Source organism: Bufo gargarizans, chromosome 1 (genome assembly GCF_014858855.1).
Source record: "Bufo gargarizans isolate SCDJY-AF-19 chromosome 1, ASM1485885v1, whole genome shotgun sequence".
NCBI lineage: Eukaryota > Metazoa > Chordata > Amphibia > Anura > Bufonidae > Bufo > Bufo gargarizans.
In genome coordinates, this window is record NC_058080.1 from 129,344,879 (window position 1) to 129,367,250 (window position 22,372).

The 22,372-nt window shown below is 44.7% G+C and overlaps 1 protein-coding gene across 1 annotated transcript; it reads left to right on the forward strand.

The window, feature by feature from the left end:
* The first annotated feature begins 11,891 nt into the window (after window positions 1-11,891).
* LOC122935425 (izumo sperm-egg fusion protein 1-like) lies at window positions 11,892-14,685 on the forward strand. Its single transcript, XM_044291216.1, has 8 exons — window positions 11,892-11,902; window positions 11,990-12,073; window positions 12,274-12,321; window positions 12,641-12,715; window positions 12,890-12,990; window positions 13,614-13,755; window positions 14,119-14,296; window positions 14,591-14,685. Exons 2-8 carry the CDS (start codon window positions 11,995-11,997, stop codon window positions 14,649-14,651), a joined length of 684 nt encoding a protein of 227 aa, XP_044147151.1. The 5' UTR covers window positions 11,892-11,902; window positions 11,990-11,994; the 3' UTR covers window positions 14,652-14,685.
* Window positions 14,686-22,372: the final 7,687 nt, after the last annotated feature.

A 22,372-nucleotide genomic window follows, 5' to 3' on the forward strand; every position in this document is an offset into this window, starting at 1 on the left:
CCACATGCTTTCAAAGGGTGTCCTAATTTTTTCACATGACTGTAGGTACGTTTTTCTACAGCTGGCTAATCTATTTCAGCATGTCGGTCCCCATTGATTTCATACACAGGTGTGTTATACATAAATTTGAATCTTATTGGCTGCTTAGCGGTGTGGGTGGGCCTGTCATGTGCTACTTATAGGCTGTGATTTTAACTTGTTAACATGCTTGACAAAGACTACTCCTAGCCGAAATGTTGCTGCAAACTACTTTTTATATGCCTTATTGTGAGGAGTGTTCCTGAATAAAGAAGTTTTCTGGCGAGACGCTGCTGTGGCCCTCCATTCTTTTTAAGTATCTCTGGCAGTCGCTGACCAAGTTTTAGGCTAATTTCTCATTAGCGGCAGGGCAGGCTGTCGGATCCTGCCGGTGATTTACATGTAACCCTGGACTGACAATCCATCCCCATTGACTATAATGAGGGCGGTGGTGGAGTTCTGGCGGCCTCTTACTGTGCGCTGCCATACTGCCACCGGAACTCAGCCTCCACCCCCAATATAGTCAATGGTAAAGGAGCGTCAGTCCAGAGGCACGTCACGCTCCGGTGTACTAATAAAATATGTCATATTCAATTAATGGTTATTAAATATGCCCCTTTATGCCTAATAGTACCTTAAATCCTAAGCGCATCCGTACAATGCAGGCCGGGCGGGCGGCAGCGTAACTCCTTGATGTCACGTGCCTGCGCCGCCTACTTTATGAATGAAGCAGGCGGCACAGGCAAGTGACGTCAGTGAGTGACACGCCGCGCCGGCTGCCCGGCCTGCCGGCATTGTACTGAAGCGCTTAGGATTTAAGGTACTTTTAGCAATAAAGAGGCATATTTAATAACTATTAATTGAATAAGACATATTATATTAGTATACTGGAGCGGCGGGGGATCTGTGGATGGCACAGTTATGGGCTGGGAGGGTCTGTGGATGACACATGTATAATAGTGCCATCCACAGACCCCCCCCCCCCCTGTAACAGTGCCAGCCACAGATCCCCCTGTAACAGTGAAAGCCACAGATCCCCCATAACAGTGTCCGTCATCCACAGTTCCCCCATAACAGTGTCCGTCATCCACAGTTCCCCCCATAACAGTGTCCGTCATCCACAGATCCCCCCATAAGTGTCCGTCATCCACAGATCCCCCCATAACAGTGTCCGTCATCCACAGATCCCCAGTAATAGTGCCATCCACAGACCACCTAGTTCCAAACCCACAGCACACCTTTTGGTTAAAAATATTTTTTTTCTTATTTTCCTCCCCAAAAACCTAGGTGCGTCTTATACGCCGGTGCGTCTTATACGGCGAAAAATACGGTAGTGGTGGGACAGATATGTCAGGCTGTTCAATCGCCGGAATGCTGGTTGCTAGGAGCAATGTCAGAATGCATTAGGGCAAAACTGATCGGTTTTGGACCACTTGTGAGAGCCCTGAACGGATCTCGCAAATGGAAAGCCAAAACGCCAGTGTGAAAGTAGCCTTACAGATCCACTTTTCACCAACCACTACATATTCATTTCTGTAAAACACCAGTTTGGCCAATAGTGCGCTTTCCACCCCTTAAAATGTTCATACAGGGGTGCACTTTCCAAAATGGGGTCACTTCCTGGGGTTTTTAATTTCTGGGGACCTCAGGAATCATTAACGTGCGACATGGCACCTAAAATCCATATTCAGGCCTGCCAGCAAAATCCATATTTAGCATTTTGCCTGCTGTGCGCCCATACAGCAGGCTACAAGCACATATGGGGTGTTTCCATAATGGGGAGAAAATGGGTAACACATATTGGGGTGCATTTTCTCCTGTTAGCCCTGGGGATCTGGTTGTAATTTTTCATTTTTACAGCCGTGAGCTTTTAAATCCTTTGACAAGTGTTTCTGCCTTCTGTGAAACTCCAGTTTGGTCTAAGGTGCCCTTTCCACTCCAATGTTCGTACAGGGGTGCACTTTCTAAAATGGGGTCACTTCTTGTTTTTATTTATTTATGGGGGCCTCAGGAATTATTAACGTGTGACTTGGCACCTAAAATGCACTCCTGCAAATTCAGGCCTGCAGAATACATATTTAGCAGCATAAATCTAGAGCCCTTCTGTGTGCCCATACAGTAAGCTACAAGCACATGTGGGGTGTTGCCTTATTCGGGGGAAAATGGGTAACAAAATGTGGGGTGCATTTTGTCCTATTACCCCCTAAGTGAAACATTTGGGTGTAAAGCAACTTTTTCTGTACAAAATTGCAATTTTTCATTTTCACAGCCAAGTGTTTCCTAATTCTGTGAAATGCCTGATAGGTCAAAATGCTCACTACACACCTTGAAATATTCCTTGAGGGTGTAGTTTTCAGAATGGGGTCACTTTTTGGGGGTTTCCACTGTAGGGGTACCCCAGGGTGTCTTCAAATGCGTCATAGCTCCCAAAATTCAATCCTGCAAAATCTGTACTCCAAAAGCCCTATGGCGCTCCTTCCCTTTTGAAACCTGCTATACGCTCATACGTCCTTTTTGTGAACATATGGGGGGTCTTTGTAAACGGCAGAATCAGGGAAACAAATATTGATATTTATTTTCCTTTTAACCCTTGCTATGTTACAGTAATAATGTAAGAAAATCGAAAATCTAAAACAAAAAAAAGGAAATTTTGAAATTTCACCTCCATTTTCCTTAAATTCTTGTGGAATATCTGAAGGGTTAACAAAGTTTGTAACAATGATTTTGAATAATTACAGGGGTGTAGTTTCCATTATGTAAGCCTCTAAAAAACACTTTACAACTGAATTGGTGCTTAAAAAAAGATGGCTTTTGAAATTTTGCTAAAATTTTTAGAAATTGCTTCTAAAATTCTAAGCCTTCTAGAGTCCTAAATAAATTAAATTACATTTACAAAACGATGCCAACATATAGTAGACATATGGAAAATGTAAAGTAATAACTATTTTGTGAGGTATCAATATTTGCCATTAAGAAAATAGTGAATTTTTCCAGATTTTCTCTATCTTTTTTTTTAAAATAAATAAAGGTGAAATATATTGACTCAAATTTAAAAACTAACATGAAGTACAATGTGTCATGAGAAAACAATCTCTGAATGGCTTGGATATGAAAAAGAGTTGCAAAGTTATTACCACATAATAGAGTATGTCAGATTTGCAAAATCAGCCTGGGATTAATGTGAAAAAAGTGGCTCGGTAGTGAAGGGGTTAAAGCTCTGGTTAGAGTACTTTCACGCTAGCGTTTTTCTTTTCCGGCATAGAGTTCCGTCACAGGGGCTCTATACTGGAAAATAACTGATCAGTTTCATCCCCATGCATTCTGAATGGAGAGAAATCCGTTCAGGATACATCAGGATGTCTTTAGTTCAGTCGTTTTGACTGATCAGGCAAAAGATAAAACCGTAGCATGATACGGTTTTATCTCCGGCGAAAAAAACTGAAGACTTGCCTGAATGCCGGATCCGTCATTTTTCCCCATAGGAATGTATTAGTGCCGGATCCGGCATTCAAAATACCGGGATGCCGGATCCGTCCTTCCGGCCTGTGCATGTGCAGACCGGTAAAAATGTGAAAAAAGATACAAGACGGATCCGTCTGTCCGCATGACATGCGGAGAGACAGATCCGTTCTTGCAATGCATTTGTGAGACGGATCCGCATCCGGATCCGTCTCACAAATGCTTTCAGTCACATCAAAATCGGCGGATTTGGCGGGCAGTTCAGACGACGGAACTGCCCGCCGGATCACACTGCCGCAAGTGTGAAAGTAGCCTAACATGCTACATTTATTTATTAGGGAACTGCAGTATCGACTATTCCCTAACAGATGAAATTTCTGATCTTCGAAGCAGGAGCAAAAGCTATTCATGGAAATCCTGGGAAGTATCATGTTAGTGCAGAAGCGTAGAGCAGACCGGTAGTACTAGCTGTGCCAACGTTCTAGAGGAAATATGTTTGCTTGTGTTTTTTATTGTGTTCCTACAAAATGGTTGCTGCAGAATCAGTTAGGCCTCATGCACACGACCGTAGTTCGGGTCCGCATCCAAGCCGCAGTTTTGGCGGCTCAGATGCGGACCCATTCACTTCAATGGGGCCGCAAAATATGCAGACAGCACTCCGTGTGCTGTCTGCATCCGTTGCACCGTTCCGTGCCCCCGCGAAATAATATAGCATGTCCTATTCTTGTCCGTTTTGCGGACAAGAATAGGCATTTCTACAATGGGCCCACGGTCCGTTCCGCAAATTGTGGAGCGGTCGTGTGCATGAGGCCTTAATAGCTGCTGTCTGGAAGTAATCATAGCTATTAGGGATTAGAGAATTTAATATTTTGAAGTTCGAGTTCGGGTTGGGGTATATGCTGAATTGTGTTATGGATTCTGTTACCACGGACCGTAACGCAATTCCATGACGGAATGCATAGCGAAAACCGGATGGATCCGTTATGCAGCCCATAGACTTCTATTATGACGGAATGAATAACGGAATGCCTCTAAAGGCATTCCGTTATGCATTCTGTCATGGAATTGCGTTATGGTCCGTGGTAACAGAATCTATAACACAATTCAGCATATACCACAACCCGAACACGATCTTCAAAAGATGAAGTTCGCTCATCCCTTATAGTTATCATGGGCGATAGAACCAGCTACAGGTGGGTCTAGTGAGCTTCCTGTCTCCATCCTTGGTTTGCAAGTAGAGCATGTTCACCCAATTTATTATGGGCCCTGGCTCATGCCAGCTCGGCTCGGACACCTGGTCCTCCTAGTGCTCCCCTGTTGCTCTGGACACAATGTGCCCATTGTGTTATTTGTGACATGACCGTGTGCTAGTAGGTGATGTTGCATGGGTAACAGAGAGATGGAAAGAGCCAGGAAAACCTGGTCGATGTCCACAACAACTATGTTATTTTCTACATTGATGCTAAAAGGTTTAGGCTCTATTCACGTGACAGAACCAAAGTCTAAGGGCCTATTTACATGGCTGTTTTTTTTAAAAGCCAGTGCATAGCAGGCGTCAAAAAAATATTACATGTCCTATTTTTGTCCGTTTTCAGTGCCAGACGGACTGCACAGGAGTGCACCCGTCTAATGGGCGTTAAAAGTGGATACACTATGCTGTTGCCTGGCGTTCAAGTGGATGAGGTGAGATTTTTTTTTTAAAAAGCACCTGTAGGCACTTCCAGAGGTGGGTCCATTAAATACACTGGGGCACTATGTGGTGGCCTTTATATATACTGCAATCCTATGTGAGGACCAGTATATACTGGGGCACTATGTGGGGGCCTCTATATACTGGGGCACTATGTGGGGGCATTTATATATACTGCAATCCTATGTGAGGACCAGTATATACTGGGGCACTATGTGGGGGCCTCTATATACTGGGGCACTATGTGGGGGCCTTTATATATACTGCAATCCTATGTGAGGGCCAGTATATACTGGGACACTATGTGGGGGCCTTTATATACTGGGGCACTATGTGGGGGCCTTTATATACTAGGGCACTATGGGGACCATTGGATGTCCAGGGTGCACTGTGGAGGCATTAGGCACACTAGGGGTACTGCCAGTGTCAGACTGGGGTACCTAGGGCCCACCAGTAAAATGTAGTTTGGGGCCCACCGTGCGGATACATTCCAATATAATAAATAATCTAACACGTTTTTATGTTAACCTTGGTGTCACGGCCACGGTTATGGTCGTGACTCCTTGGGAGCCGCATACAGTTGCCCGCGGTTGTGGTTGTTGTTTCAACCGCAGCTTAGGCATATTGTAGTTGGCCTCAGTGCGGTTGCCGCGGACAACAGCTATGTGTGCGGTTCCCGGGGAGTTGTGTGCGTGTGTGGATGCACTTTGTTTGTATGTCTGGTGTGCACGTGTTGTTGTTTGGTGCGCACGGACATCGTCCTTTCACTGTGGCTGCCCGTGGCAACGTTTGGTATTATGTACATGTGGTGGCAGTGTCTCGGCCTTCGGGCTGTCTCCCAGGACGGCTGCCACCCATGTTGTTGCCAGCGGCAACAGCCACAGGGTGATCAGGTTGGTCACTTCCCCTGTATGTGTATTTTCCCTTCTGTGTGTTGGAAGGGTTAACTTCCTTCCCAGTGTGTGTGTGTTGTGTCACTGGGTGTGGTTGACCGGTGGGTGTGGCCACTTTGCCCTATAAAGCCTGTGTCTGGAGCACAGCTCAGTAGGTTGCTTTCAGTCATGCTTGGCTGAAGCAGCCTCCTGTGGATGCCATCCTTCTTGTAAGGGCCACCCTTCCAGTCATAAGTTTAAAACCTTTGTTACACGGTGTTATCTAGGTGTGTGTGGGGTTTTGTGTTATTGCAGCTTATGGTCCAGGGTTCCTGTGTGATGTCTGGTGTGTGCTGTGTCCGTTGTGTCTTGTACTTACAGCACCTGCACATGGGTTCCTGGTTGTGTTGTCTGTGGCAGGTGAGTGATGAGTTGGTTCCATTTGACTGCCACTGCCATAGCTGTTTTTGTATCCCCTGTGTTGCTTGGCCGTTGAGACTCCTGCTCCTCCGTGTCTAGGAGGAGCAGGTCGTCTTACTCTGTCCCCTAGTTCAGGGCCGACTTGAGGGCTTGCAGGGACTTTTAGGTTCCGGCGTATGAGCCCTCCTACCACCAAGGTCGGCTCATACTGACAGGAGACAGGGTCAGCGTTAGGGACGCAATAGGAGGTGACCTGCTCCCTAACTCTGTGGTCCCGGCCAAGGGGTAACCCTACCATCTTCTGGCACCGCACGGCTGGGGGTTTCCCCCACCTCCAGCCGTGACACTTGGCTGGTGGAGGTCCTGTACACTGAATATATGTATGTAGTGCAGTAAGTCTACTGTGTTATGTGCCACTTGTGCAGGGGGTGGGAGACTAGGGGCCCACCTTGCTCAGGGGCCTACCGGGGGATTCCCCTGTACCCCTGTGATTCCCCTGTACCCCTGTGGGCCAGTCCGAGCCTGGGTACTGCAGTGGTTGGGTAAAAAAAAGAAAAGAAAATGAACTACATCTGATTTTAATAGCCTTCTTTAACAGCCATTAAAAACTGATGCACTATAAAATTCACTGGCCCATAGGACGCAGCTAGGTTTTAGAGGACAATAAGAAAAAAATATTTTTCATTAGCCCTCAAGTCAGACCCCCAATCAGACCCCCAATCAGACCCCCAATGTTAAAAAGACCCAAATAAGACCTCAGATCATATCCCAAATCAGACCTTAGCTCAGACCCCAATCTGAATGACCCGCAATCAGACCTCAGATAAGAGCCTCATGTCTCTCATCAGCCCCCATGTCTCTCATCAACCCCAATGCCTCTCATCAACCCCCATTGCCTCATATCAACCCCCAGCCTCATGTATGCAGCCCCCATGTTACAGAGCACATAAAATAAATAAAAACACTTACCTCTCTTGCTCTGGACGTAGCCATTCCTCACCTCCAGCGCTCCTCCTGCTCATTCTGCCGCTGGCTGTGCTGTGAACTGACACGCACGGCTTGAGGTAACAGAACGCCCTCACAGCCAAAGCACAGCTGACAGCCGAGGACCAGGAAGCGGGTGTCATGGATGATGTTGCAGAAAGCTGGAACTTATATAAATAAACATCCGACTGGCTTGATCCCAAACTAAGGAGCATATGGGTGATCTCTATAAAACCCCTAGAGCTCTCCCTGACTGCTATGCCCATTCAAGGGTCTCTATGGTAGACGATTGCATGCCCACGTACCTAATACTGTGTGACACCTGAAAACCCTATAATAGTGAGAGGACACGACCACTGGCTCCCTGCACTTAATACGGACAGAGTCAGGGTCACTTAGAATCAAGCCAGCAAGGAAACACAAATAAAGGAAAAAGACTTATCTGAGGAAACAGCAGCAGCCTCCAGCAGTGAACACCTCATCAAGGAAGTAGTATAAACCGCAAAGTGAGGCAGTATGGGAGGGAATATAAAGGGAGACAATTAGTCTAAATAGGTGACACCTGGGAGAAGGAAAGGAGATGACAAAGTGAATCCAAAACAAAGAATGTCATGCAAGAGGTAGAGAAGAACGTCTGCCAGACCTTCTCACAGAACTGGCGGTGACAGCGGGGATAACTGAGCCTTCACCACTTCCCGGTCCTCTGGTACTAATTAGTGCTTCCATAATGGAAGCACTCATTAATATTCATCCCATAAGACGCAAAGACATTTTCCCCCCACTTTTGGGGAGAAAAAAGTGTCTTATGGGGCTAAAAATACGGTATATTTAAAAAAAAGTTTTTTAAAGTCAACATACTTTACTTCTAACATCTGATGTTCAAGAGCCTAGTTTGCATAATGAATGTGATGATGCCACAATTAAATTTTCCACCAATCCAATAGCTTATGTGGTTCAGAGCCTAATTAGCATATTACATTTTCAACCAATCCAATTGCTTGTTTCAGAGCCTCATTTGCATATTCTGATGATGTCATAAAGACATTGTCTCTTAACCGGCGCCTGATGCTGTAACCGGTGCAGTGCTGTTGTCTTCTCAGTGGGACATAGTTCTGCTCTCTTGCGTCCTTAGTGATTATTTGCTACAGGAAGCGATTTTACTAAAGATGTCTGGTTCTATCCAGACCATGTGGCTTCTACTGCTCGTAACATCTGTCTTCATCGGACTGTCTCTCTGTTGCATACCATGCGACTCCAGAGGGAAAATGGCTATGGAAGAATTCAACACCTTCATCAAAAGCCAAGTCGATGACATTGACTCAATAGAAGCTTATGTCAACATCAAGCGGTTTGCCAAAATCGCAGAAAAAAGGGTCCTGGACTACCTTGAGGATGAAGTCGGCATACTGGGTAATTATATTATTACTATTATCTCTATTTTATGTAATCTACTAGCTGAAGGACCCGGCTTCGCTCGGGTATATTTAATCTATTTCATTTAATGTTTCTGTGCGTCGTTAAAAGATATCAGCACTATCCACTATAACAGTGACATCTACATCCCCCCCGGCCCCAAAACAGTGACATCCACATCCCCCCACCCCTTAACACTAACCCCTCCCCACAGTGCTCTGTCCCTTAAAATTGGACCTCCACAGCAGCCCACCCCCTTAACTTTGACCTTTACGGCAGCCTTCCCCTTTAACAGTGACTTTCACAGCATACCACCCCCTTGACAGTGACCTCCACGCCACCCCCTGTCAGCTCAGTGGCGGGGTGGCGTGGCCTAACAAGATCAGGGCGTGGCTTAGTGTGGTCTCGGGCAGGGTTTTAAGGTGGACACATTGCGGCAGGAGGTGTGCCTGGGCTCCTTCCTGCAAGAGTGACACCCCTCTGGGCACCTTACTAGCTCATTTGCATACCAAATAAACTGGATTTTCAGAGGATAAAAACATCTATTGCTGGAACAAAAGCACATCTTGAAATAAGGTGCTAAGTGCTATTAGGCCATGGCTTCAATAGCAATTATCCTTGTGACAGATTTCCTTTAAAGCTCTCCTACAGCAGTGAAGATAAATGGCTGGGTTGTTATGGAAACCTGGAGTAAAATTGTGTATGTGGAGGCTGGAGGACCTGCTAGCTTCTATTGACTGATAAGGGTCATGTGACCAAACGTCTATTGGCTAATGCATTTTTTGGGATTATCTCAGGAACGGTACGTGATAGAGAGCTGAGACGTGGTCTAAAACCTTCCCTGACACCTGATGTACCTGTGTGCCAAATTTCGCGAGTGTAAATGCGACGGTGCGGATTCCTTTAGCGGACAAACACACACACACATACACTGATCTTAATATATTAGATAGATAGATAATTATTGTATTTTCCTTCCAGATAAATATGCTATATCCGAAATTGCGTCTGAATATAAAAAATCTGTGGACGTCATCCTGGATATAGATTTTAAGGGTAAGTACAATATTTTATGTGTAGGTGGAAATTCTACTTCTCTTATTAATAGGAATTAGTGTGTTGGGGGCTCAGACTGATAGATGAGGGGATCGGACTCTCATTCTTCTCCTCTTTATATATCTTAGAGGTCCAGCTTCTTCACATCATTGGACTCCATTTCCAGCGACTCAAAGAAAAGGTCAAGGTTATAGTCCAGGACTCAAACCACCGTAAGTGGAATCTTCTTCTGTCTACCATTGTACTTATCTTCTACGTGTCTGGTAGGTTGTCAGAGAGGATGTTTTCTGCTCGTTTTCCTTTCCCTACAGCCTAGTGACAGGAGGGAGCTATTGGAATAAAATGTTCTATACTGGGAATTGCTATGCGTGCAGTTTTCTCTTGTATTATTGCAGTGTTATAAATAGAGCCCTCATGTACAGGGGATTTCTGTTCTCTATTGTTTTCTATTAGTAATTCTGCTTTTCTTCATTTCTCACTTTTAGGGAGGTGTCCAAATAAACAAGGTGAGTTCTTCTATAGTATAGTATAGATATAACACGTGCTATAATATGACATATACCGTATTATCTGGCGTATAAAACTGCTTTCTAACACCCTGGGGGTTAAAATATACAGGGCCCCGCCGCTCACAGGAGTACATTTATAAACTGTAATCCGTAACTTTAACTTTAAATCAGCGCTCATCTCTTTACTAGGGTACCTTACTCTCAGCTCTAGTAACAGGCAGTGCAGGCGGCGCTTACTCACCAACGTCCCACTAGGCGGTGCAGGCGCGTGACGTCAGTGAGTAAGTGCCACCCGCACTGCCTGTTACCGGAGCTGAGAGTAAGTTACCCTAGTAAAGAGATGAGCACTGATTTAAAGTTAAAGTTACGGATTACAGTTTATAAATGTATACTCCTCTGAGCGTCGGGGAGGGGGATCTGTGTATGGCACTGTTTAGGGGGGGATCTGTGGATGGCACTGTTATGGGGAGGGGGATCTGTGGATGGCAATGTTTAGGGGGGATCTGTGGATGGCACTGTTATGGGGAGGGGGATCTGTGGATGGCACTGTTATGGGGAGCGGGATCTGTGGCTGGCACTGTTTAGGGGGATCTGTGGATGGCACTGTTTAGGGGGATCTGTGGATGGCACTGTTATGGGGAGGGGGATCTGTGGATGACACTGTTATAGGGAGGGGGATCTGTGGATGGCACTGTTTAGGGGGATCTGTGGATGGCACTGTTTAGGGGGATCTGTGGATGACACTGTTATGGGGAGGGGGATCTGTGGATGACACTGTTATAGGGAGGGGATCTGTGGATGACACATATAGCAGAAGATGCTATATAGTGTAATCCATAGATCCCCCCCCCCCATAGCAGTGTCATCCACTGATCCCCCTCCCCATAACAATGCCATCCACAGATCCCCCTCCCATAACAGTGCCATCCACAGATCCCCCTCCCCATAACAGTGCCATCCACAGATCCTAGTCAGTTCCCTGGACTGGAGAAGGTCATCTTGAAGACAGGGAGGGCTGGACATTCAGGGGTAGTCTTATATGGCAAGTATAGCCCAAACCCTATATTTTAAAAGGAAAAGTTGGGGGTCGACTTATACGCCGGAAAGTACGGTAAATGCATTACACACACAGGCTTCTTGGGAGTAATAGTAATGTAGACCCAAACTAGAGATCCCCACAGCCACCAGTCAGATCACTGCTGTTATCTCCTACCCTGTACTGGACATATGAAAGCCGGCACCTGATTGGCTGCCAGGGATGTTTGCACTAGGAGCTGCTGCGCTCTATAGAGGCCCGGAACGTTCTAGGGCCGCTCAGAGATTTCTGTCAATGGAAATCTAGAAAACAAAGTGACGAACACAGAGGCACTGACATCATGTAATAATAAGGAGACCCAGAGATGAGAGGTTTCTGAGTCTGACAACGAGGACGGTCAGTAATGTCTTCTTTCTTCTCCATTCCTCAGGTGCAGACAGCTGTGGTAAGTACATTTTATACCAGATTCAGCTTCTTGTCATTATTATTCTCTATAAGATTGGAAGGTTATAACACAAGTGCATTTCCCCAGGATTAATGGTGCAAACCTACACCAACTGTAAGACCTGCTCCGAGGAGAAGGTTGTCTGCGCCGGGGGCCCTCCAAAAAATCAAGGTACGGTATAAGATTTCTATCATAGGCCAGAGGAACTAGGATTACATTATATAATGCATGCCAATGGACCTTTCCCACCAGTGTGTGTAAACTATGTGTAAACTGTGGGTACTGTGCCTATTATACAGAGGTGAGCAGCACTACATAAGCACTTTACACAGCACTCGCTGACTATTATATGATGTCTCCTCTTTTCACAGACTACTTGGAGAGATGCAGCTGCCTGTGCACCTCCAACAGATGTTTTGGTAAAGTAGAAGTTTCTATTCTTACATCTACATTCATATAGTACATTAGTAAATATATAGGACCCCAAATCCTCACCGTACGATAAATATACCAGTCACTGGTATACACCAGACTTCCCAAAGCAGGAGGATATTTAAATAATATGATACAGTCCATAAGCAGGCTAGAAGGGTGATTTGTGGCAGTCTGTACAGTATACTGTCCATGTGCAGGTAACAGAGGGGTGATAGATACCAGCACATGATTATCATATTTATTCTAATATTATAAGTGTCTTTAATGCTCGGCTCACATTTCATTTCTTTCTTCTTTTCTCAGATCTGAAAACTGGACGGTCCTGCTCTCCATGTAAAGATCACAAGTCTCACCTGGCAGAGACTGTAAACTGTGGAGGTGAGGAGATGGCAGAATATAACCAGTTACTATCAGTCTCCTCTATGATGCCCATATTTCCTATTAGGTCTTATAGAAGGAGACGTGTTATTGAGACAACCCCTAAATGTAGGACAGAATATCTACACAATTACTTCTATTTAAAAAAAAAATTTAAATCTGTTTTTTTTCTAGAGATAAATATAAAAATCCCAGAATATGAAGAACTAATTCTGGACTGTACTTTTGAATGGTACGCGAGGCTGGAGGAGACCTATAACAACGTGTTCACCCTGGTAAGTACAATGCAGATTTCCAAGAAAATAAGGGTAAAATTGGGAGATTGTTCAGTTTAGGTTATACCTATCACGATGCACATGGTATTTGAGCTGCAGGCAGTAAAACTTGTGTTTTATACATTTAAATTCCTGCTCATTCTGGACTTTGAAGTCCAGGAGGTGGTCCTATCAGTGATTGACAGCCTTCCCTGTGTATACGCAGATAGCTGTCAATCACTGGACTTCAAAGCCCAAAATGAGCAAATTAAATGAATAAAACAAAAGTTTTACTGAATCTTTTCTCACAAAACTATATATCAATCTTCTCAGCTCATCCTGCTCTATAACATGCTGCCTGTAGCTCAGACATGTTCAATGTGATAGGTTCCCTTTAAGGCAGCGCTTCTCAAACTTATTCCTTTCATTACCCAAAACTACTTAGCAGAAAGTCCTTTCACCCAATATCATCACCCGGCTGCTCAATATGGTCTAAAATCAGACTTTCTGTCATGTCAGCAAATTATCATCAGTAATTCTATAGATTTTTGTCTTAATGATATAACTATGATAAATTACAAATATTATATTATAAATAGTTGTGATATCTGAGGCTCTAATAATTCTCCATATTTTTTCTATAGCATCGTGAACACAATCCCAAAATCACCCGGGAGCCCTATCTAGTGATCAAGGGCGTACAGATGGGGGACTCCGGACGGTACACGTGTACCACCATCCTGGACTCTGAGGTGCCAGTGAGTAAGATCACCTATAACGTGGCAGGTAAGGACATATCATTACTGGCACTATGCTGGGTGGTAATTCTTAGATACATGGGATTCATATCTACTTGTGGGTGATAATTAGTGAGAAAGGATCTAGTTCTGAAAGTCTGAATTGTCACCTATAATGTGGGGTTATTTTACATTAGTATTTGTAAGAAAAAACCTATAATGGAAAGATTTGAGCCATTTCTGTATTTTGGAGCCACTCTTGGTTTTGACAGTGCTTCTGAGCCTCCATGATGCAGACGATTCTGATATTCTGACATATATTCCATGTTATTTCATGTATAAGATACACTACAATGTCATTATCGTTCTCTTCATGGAATTAACTATTAGTGTAATTGTTTTCTTCATTTAGTTATCAGCGGATCGGAACAGGCGACAAAAACATACCATCCTCGCCCTACACTTCCTGATGTGCTTGACATCACAGCGCCTGAGCCGCCACTTCTAGAGGAGCTACGGAACAACAATGCTTCCCTCATAGCAATATCTGTGGCCGGCTCCGTCACCATCATGCTGATCGCTGGCATATGGTAGGTAGCATTTATAAGATACTCTGTGGAACAGGAGTATTATTTCAGATACATAATACACATTACACAGTGTAAACTTAGTCCAGGCCGTCACTAGATGCTCCAGATTTATCACAATACTGAACGCTTCATGATAATTTTGGCGCATATTACAAGGCCAGACATGTTATAATGTCAGTGGACTGATAAGCAGCTAATGTAAGAAAAAACATTGGAGGATCTGTGCACACATTTCACTCAGAGCTGACATGTAAGTAGCAAATATCAAATAACTGATAGATTTACTTTTTTCAGCATCTGCATGTTCTGGAGGAAAATGAAATCTAGAGAGCCTCTGGAAAAAGAGCCAGTGTGAAGGCGAACCGTCGAGCACCATCCTGTACTGCCGCCTGCCAGGAAAAAAAAAAACTGAAAATTTTAACCCTTCCCCAAAAACTAAAAAACTTTAAAAAAAACTTCCCTTCCCCATTTCTCCCTTCCCTTTCTCTCCCTTATCCCCTTCCATAAAAAATACAATAAAAAAAATGTTTCCCAAAAAATAAAAAATGATCTTCCCTTCCCCTTTTCTTCCCTCCCCTTTTTCCCTTAAAAAAATAAAAATATACAAAAAATCTTGACTGCAGCATTTCATTTCCCATTCCTTACCTGCCTATATATCACATATGAACTACAAAGACTATGGCCTCTTTCCCACGGGCGTGTGCGCCCCGTGGCCGTGCTGCGGCCCGCAAAATATGGGCCGCCATGCAGGAGCACGGTCCGTGGGGCAGCCGCAGCAGATCGCGGACCCATTCACTTGAATGGGTCCGCGATCCTGCCTTTCCGCAAAAAGATAGTACATGTTCTATCTTTTTGCGAAACGGAAGTACGGGTGATGAGGAATTCCCACGGAAGGGCACCCGTGTATTGCGGATCCACAAATGTGGTCCGCAATACGGCATTGGGGCGCACACGCCCGTGGGAAAGAGGCCTTTATCAGAGTTAGACCAGGAGGATGGAGTCTCTTCTTGTTATTCTTGACACCAGAGCCAGTTTCGAGATCTATAGTCATATAACTTATGGTTTGACTGAGCGGAAACATGTCTTTATTAGAAAACCTTCCTAAATCTAGATGACTAACTTCAAGCTCCTGGGCTCCAATGTAAAATACTTAACAGGGCCATGAACTATCATGTGTGGTGTACAGCACTGCTCTACTCATATGGGACATGTGGACCTTTTGGATCCTCAGATTAAAGGGCCTAGGGTGTGACCTTTGCTGGGGGAAAAAGATGGAGCCCCCCCACCTTCTGTCTAACCATTCAGATTGGCTGACATAACTGTATGAACCATGCTCCGCTCCTGGGCCCATTACCCTCCCATCCAAGTTTTTGGCAGGAGCATTTAGAGCTCTTTAACATAAGCAGATGCCATGCGAGTAATCCGCTGCTTGAAAGAGTGCCAAGCCCCGCTCCGGACAGCAGAGACACGGAGTATTAACATGATTGATAATACTCTGTGCCTCGGTTCTTCATAAATCCAGCGCCGTTCACAAGATTCGCTGCGCCTGCGCACTTCATTCTCCATTATGGGCAGAGGCACAAGAGCATTTAATGCGCATGTGCCGACCCGTACATCTAGCCGGCTTTGTGCCTCTGCCCATAATGGGGAATAAAGTGCGCAGGCACAGCGAATCTTGTGAACGGTGCTGGATTTCTGAAGAACTTAGGGTGGGCCAGAGGGGTGAAAGGGGAGGGGTTTCATATGAAAAGCGACGAGGAACCTGGGCACTGGCCGCTTGAACGCCACCCCTGGGCACCTTCAGAACCGAATTAACATATTGAATAAAAGTGTTTTTTAGCGAAAATAAGCTACGGACAGCTATACGGTAAGTAGCATTCCAATATGGGGACTATAATGCAGGTCATGGTGTTAGTGTTCTATAATGGTCAGTTTAGGTGAAAGACTCTGTTTAACATCTGGCAGGCAAACTCTTTCAGCTCTGCTACATTTGTAATCTCTCATCTCTGCTACCTTGGCTGGGTCAAGTAGGAACCTTTTCCTCTTCTGCTGGAACTTAGCTGTCTGTAGTCTGTCTCTTACTTTATCTTGAGCTGTATCTTTATCTTTAATCCTAGGAACTTCTTCCTGGCTTCAAGCTCACTTAGCTTGGCTGTAGGAAATGCAAGCCCAGGAGGGGACATGCAACCACATAGATCTCACAGGCAGGGCCTGCGGGCCGACACACAGCCTTCCCTTTACAGGGGCTGCTCTCAACTGACTACTAACTCCTCCCTCTCTAGAGAGGGCTGGAATGGACAGAAGGCTCCATCCCAGAGAAACCAGCTCTGCACAGATTGCCTCCACCTGCTGGTGAACCAGGCACATTACATGTTAACAGTAGTTTATAAGGCACAGGTTGGCGACTGTCTCATTCTGACAGTTTTCAGCACTTTTTCCTGTTTCTTTCTTTACTTTGGCGCATTCGCTAGGATGTCGGCGTCCTTGTGGTTGGAGATTCATCCCTCTCTCATGGTGCTATCAGTTGTATTATTTGACTCTATACCTCATGTTAGTGATGACAAGAATCGTCTCGAAAGATCTTGGAAACGATTCTTCTTGTGGTTTGTGTAATGTACGTGATGCGGTTGCTGATATATTATGTGACCCCCCCCCCCCACACACACATTTATCGTATTTTTAACACTGACGCACTTTATATTCCCCTCACCCTCCACAAAGTAGATTAGACACTATTCCTCAAGATGACCACCTCGAGAGCCTGTAGGTATGCCTAACAGACTGCCGAAATGTCCCCCTATTACTTCACCTATCCTTTATTCACAATGGATGGCTGACACGAAACTACGACTCCCAGCACGTAGAGCCACAGGTTGCTAATGTAATTTTTTATTTTTACCCACAATGCACTTCAAGGGCCACACCCCAGCGCCTTACTTGGCGCTGTGAGACCACGTGCACTTCCTCCGCGAGAATAGTATTATACTGTGTTTAGCACTTTCCCCGCGTCGCCCTATGTTATCGCACCTCACTGCCATTTTGTGTTTCTTCAAGGAACCAATCAGAGCTCAGCCTGAATTGAAACGCAGGCTCTGATTGGCTGCCACAGACAATGACACCCTTTTGTTGATAATGGAGTCCACTAGTCATAAGCGTGAATAGGATTTTTTATTTTTTACACATTGAGCAGCTGCACTGCCGACCACAAGAAAAGAAAGCTTGTTCTTGGAGCACAGTATGTTTTATAATGTAGCATGCCGCCATCGTAATGGCGTTTATTCCTGATGGCGCCATTTTACTGTCAGAGCCACAGCAGATAAGCCTGATGCTTAGAAAATAGATGGGAAACGACTGTCAATGGCCCAAATTTGGGTCAGACTGGGCTGCAGGTGAGGGGTTGCCCATAGCGACCAATCATAATGCGGCTTTCAGTGCAGGTTAGGACTTGAAAGCTGTGATCTGATAGGTTGCTATGGGCACCGCTGCCACTGGGTTCTAGGTGCGGCCTAGTCTGTGGAGCAGCCATTTCACAAGTTTCTGGCCTACAGTGACAAATTCTAAGGTACCTTAGCGGCCATTTTCTTTTTTTTATGCTAATGATGGACGGATTAAGATTTTCACTTTCAGTGAAATTTAAGGCAAATGATTGCATAAGAATGGTGAGGCATTAAATTTACCTCAAGATGGCTTCCACAACCTCTGATGGTGGCCAGAGAAATGATATTCTTCAAATTTGTTTTGGCATAGTCTCCATACTGCAGTTTTGATATTAAGATGACATTAAAAAGCACTGGTCTCCGACTGTTGCGAAACTACAACTCTCAGCATGCACCGACAGCTGCAGAATTCTGGGAGGTGTAGTTTTGTAACAACCGGACAGGCACAGGTTAGGGACCACTGATACATCAGCAGACAAGATGGTTGCCAAGTACCTACCTAGTACTTTCTGTCTATCCAGGTAAGTGACTGTATTTCACATCTGTAGGCTAAAATGGCTGCCTCTTGATGTTTACTGATCCTCTCGCACCCCAGTATTCATTAGGGCCAGTATCTCCGTGGCTGCGGATGCAGCGAACGCTCCCCACAGCCCCCACGCTGTCTTTATTTCGCCATACATTTCGTGCCATAGCAGGGACTGAAGGTATTTTTATATGCAATATTTGTGGGTACAGAGCCCCCCAATCTTTGGGTTTTCACACGATGCATTTAAACAGAAGGCTTTAACAATCCCTCTACTCTTTCCTATGCATTTTCAATGATCTCGTCCAGTTTCCCGCGTTACCAGAGGAGTATTTTTATCCGTATGAGTAAAACGTAACTTGTACAGTATTTTTCTACAGATTTAGGTATTCTTATGTATTCAGGAAAGCACAAACCGCGAAGCTGACAGGAGCCAGAACTTTTATTTTATTCCTGTTCCGGGCACATTTGTAAATATTTTTTTTTTCTGTATTTAACCACTTAAGGACCACAGGTTTATACCCCCCTAGTGACCAGGCCCTTTTTTACAAATCGGCACTCCACAACTTTAGCGGTTTATTGCTCGGTCATGCAACTTCCCACCCAAATGATTTTTACCTCCTTTTCTTCTCACTAATAGAGCTTTCATTTGGTGGTATTTCATTGCCGCTGACATTTTTACTTTTTTTGTTATTAATCGAAATTTAATGATTTTTTTGCAAAAAAATGACATTTTTCACTTTCAGCTGTAAAATTTTGCAAAAAAAACGACATCCATATATACATTTTTCGCCAAATTTATTGTTCTACATGTCTTTGATAAAAAAAAAATGTTTGGGCAAAAAAAAAATGGTTTGGGTAAAAGTTATAGCATTTACAAACTATGGTACAAAAATGTGAATTTCCGCTTTTTGAAACAGCTCTGACTTTCTGAGCACCTGTCATGTTTCCTGAGGTTCTACAATGACCAAACAGTAGAAAACCCCCACAAATGACCCCATTTCGGAAAGTAGACACCCTAAGGTATTCGCTGATGGGCATAGTGAGTTCATAGAACTTTTTATTTTTTGTCACAAGTTAGCGGAAAATGATGATGATTTTATTTTTTTTATTTTTTCTTACAAAGTCTCATATTCCACTAACTTGCGACAAAAAATAAAAAATTCTAAAAACTTGCCATGCCCCTCACGGAATACCTTGGGGTGTCTTCTTTCCAAAATGGGGTCACTTGTGGGGTAGTTATACTGCCCTGGCAATTTAGGGGCCCAAATGTGTGAGAAGAACTTTGCAATCAAAATGTGTAAAAAATGACCGGTGAAATCCAAAAGGTGCACTTTGGAATATGTGCCCCTTTGCCCACCTTGGCAGCAAAAAAGTGTGACACATCTGGTATCGCCGTACTCAGGAGAAGTTGGGGAATGTGTTTTGGGATGTCATTTTACATATACCCATGCTGGGTGAGAGAAATATCTTGGTCAAATGCCAACTTTGTATAAAAAAATGGGAAAAGTTGTCTTTTGCCAAGATATTTCTCTCACCCAGCATGGGTATATGTAAAATGACACCCCAAAACACATTCCCCAACTTCTCCTGAGTACGGCGATACCAGATGTGTCACACTTTTTTGCTGCCAAGGTGGGCAAAGGGGCACATATTCCAAAGTACACCTTTCGGATTTTGCAGGGCATTTTTTACACATTTTGATTGCAAAGTTCTTCTCACACATTTGAGCCCCTAAATTGCCAGGGCAGTATAACTACGCCACAAGTGACCCCATTTTGGAAAGAAGACACCCCAAGGTATTCCGTGAGGGGCATGGCGAGTTCCTAGAATTTTTTATTTTTTGTCGCAAGTTAGTGGAATATGAGACTTTGTAAGGAAAAAAGAAAAAAAAAGAAAAATCATCATTTTCCGCTAACTTGTGACAAAAAATAAAAAATTCTAGGAACTCGCCATGCCCCTCACGGAATACCTTGGGGTGTCTTCTTTCCAAAATGGGGTCACTTGTGGCGTAGTTATACTGCCCTGGCAATTTAGGGGCCCAAATGTGTAAGAAGTACCTTGCAATCAAAATGTGTAAAAAATGGCCGGTGAAATCTGAAAGGTGCTCTTTGGAATATGTGCCCCTTTGCCCACCTTGGCTGCAAAAAAGTGTCACACATCTGGTATCGTCGTACTCAGGAGAAGTTGGGGAATGTGTTTTGGGGTGTCATTTTACATATACCCATGCTGGGTGAGAGAAATATCTTGGCAAAAGACAACTTTTCCCATTTTTTTATACAAAGTTGGCATTTGACCAAGATATTTTTCTCACCCAGCATGGGTATATGTAAAATGACACCCCAAAACACATTCCCCAACTTCTCCTGAGTACGGCGATACCAGATGTGTGACACTTTTTTGCAGCCTAGATGCGCAAAGGGGCCCAAATTCCTTTTAGGAGGGCATTTTTAGACATTTGGATCCCAGACTTCTTCTCACACTTTCGGGCCCCTAAAAAGCCAGGGCAGTATAAATACCCCACATGTGACCCCACTTTGGAAAGAAGACACCCCAAGGTATTCAATGAGGGGCATGGCGAGTTCCTCGAATTTTTTTTTTTTTTGCATAAGTTAGCGGATATTGATTTTTTTTTGTTTTTTTCTCACAAAGTCTCACTTTCCGCTAACTTAGGACAAAAATTTCAATCTTTCATGGACTCAATATGCCCCTCACGGAATACCTTGGGGTGTCTTCTTTCCGAAATGGGGTCACATGTGGGGTATTTATACTGCCCTGGCTTTTTAGGGGCCCTAAAGCGTGAGAAGAAGTCTGGAATATAAATGTCTAAAAATGTTTACGCATTTGGATTCCGTGAGGGGTATGGTGCGTCCATGTGAGATTTTATTTTTTGACACAAGTTAGTGGAACATGAGACTTAGTAAGAAAAAACAAAAACAAAAACAAACAAAAAATTTCCCGCTAACTTGTGCCCAAAAAAATGTCTGAATGGAGCCTTACCAGGGGGGGGGGGGGGTGATCAATGACAGGGGGGTGATCAATGACAGGGGGGTGATCACCCATATAGACTCCCTGATCACCCCCCTGTCATTGATCACCCCCCCTGTAAGGCTCCATTCAGACATCCGCATGATTTTTTACGGATCCATGGATACATGGATCGGATCCACAGAACGCATGCGGACGTCTGAATGGAGCCTTACAGGGGGGTTATCAATGACAGGGGGTGATCAGGGTAATCAGGGTGATCACCCCCCTGTCACTGATCACCCCCCCTGTAAGGCTCCATTCAGACATCCGCATGATTTTTTACGGATCTATGGATACATGTATCGGATCCACAGAACGCATGCGGACGTCTGAATGGAGCCTTACAGGGGGGTTATCAATGACAGGGGGTGATCAGGGTAATCAGGGTGATCACCCCCCTGTCACTGATCACCCCCCCTGTAAGGCTCCATTCAGACATCCGCATGATTTTTTACGGATCCATGGATACATGTATCGGATCCACAGAACGCATGCGGACGTCTGAATGGAGCCTTACAGGGGGGTTATCAATGACAGGGGGTGATCAGGGTAATCACCCCCCTGTCACTGATCACCCCCCCTGTAAGGCTCCATTCAGACATCCGCATGATTTTTTACGGATCCATGGATACATGGATCGGATCCACAAAACGCATGCTGACGTCTGAATGGAGCCTTACAGGGGGGTTATCAATGACAGGGGGTGATCAGGGTGATCACCCCCCTGTCACTGATCACCCCCCCTGTAAGGCTCCATTCAGACATCCGCATGATTTTTTACGGATCCATGGATACATGGATCGGATCCACAAAACGCATGCGGACGTCTGAATGGAGCCTTACAGGGGGGTTATCAATGACAGGGGGTGATCAGGGTAATCAGGGTGATCACCCCCCTGTCACTGATCACCCCCCCTGTAAGGCTCCATTCAGACATCCGCATGATTTTTTACGGATCCATGGATACATGTATCGGATCCACAGAACGCATGCGGACGTCTGAATGGAGCCTTACAGGGGGGTTATCAATGACAGGGGGTGATCAGGGTAATCACCCCCCTGTCACTGATCACCCCCCCTGTAAGG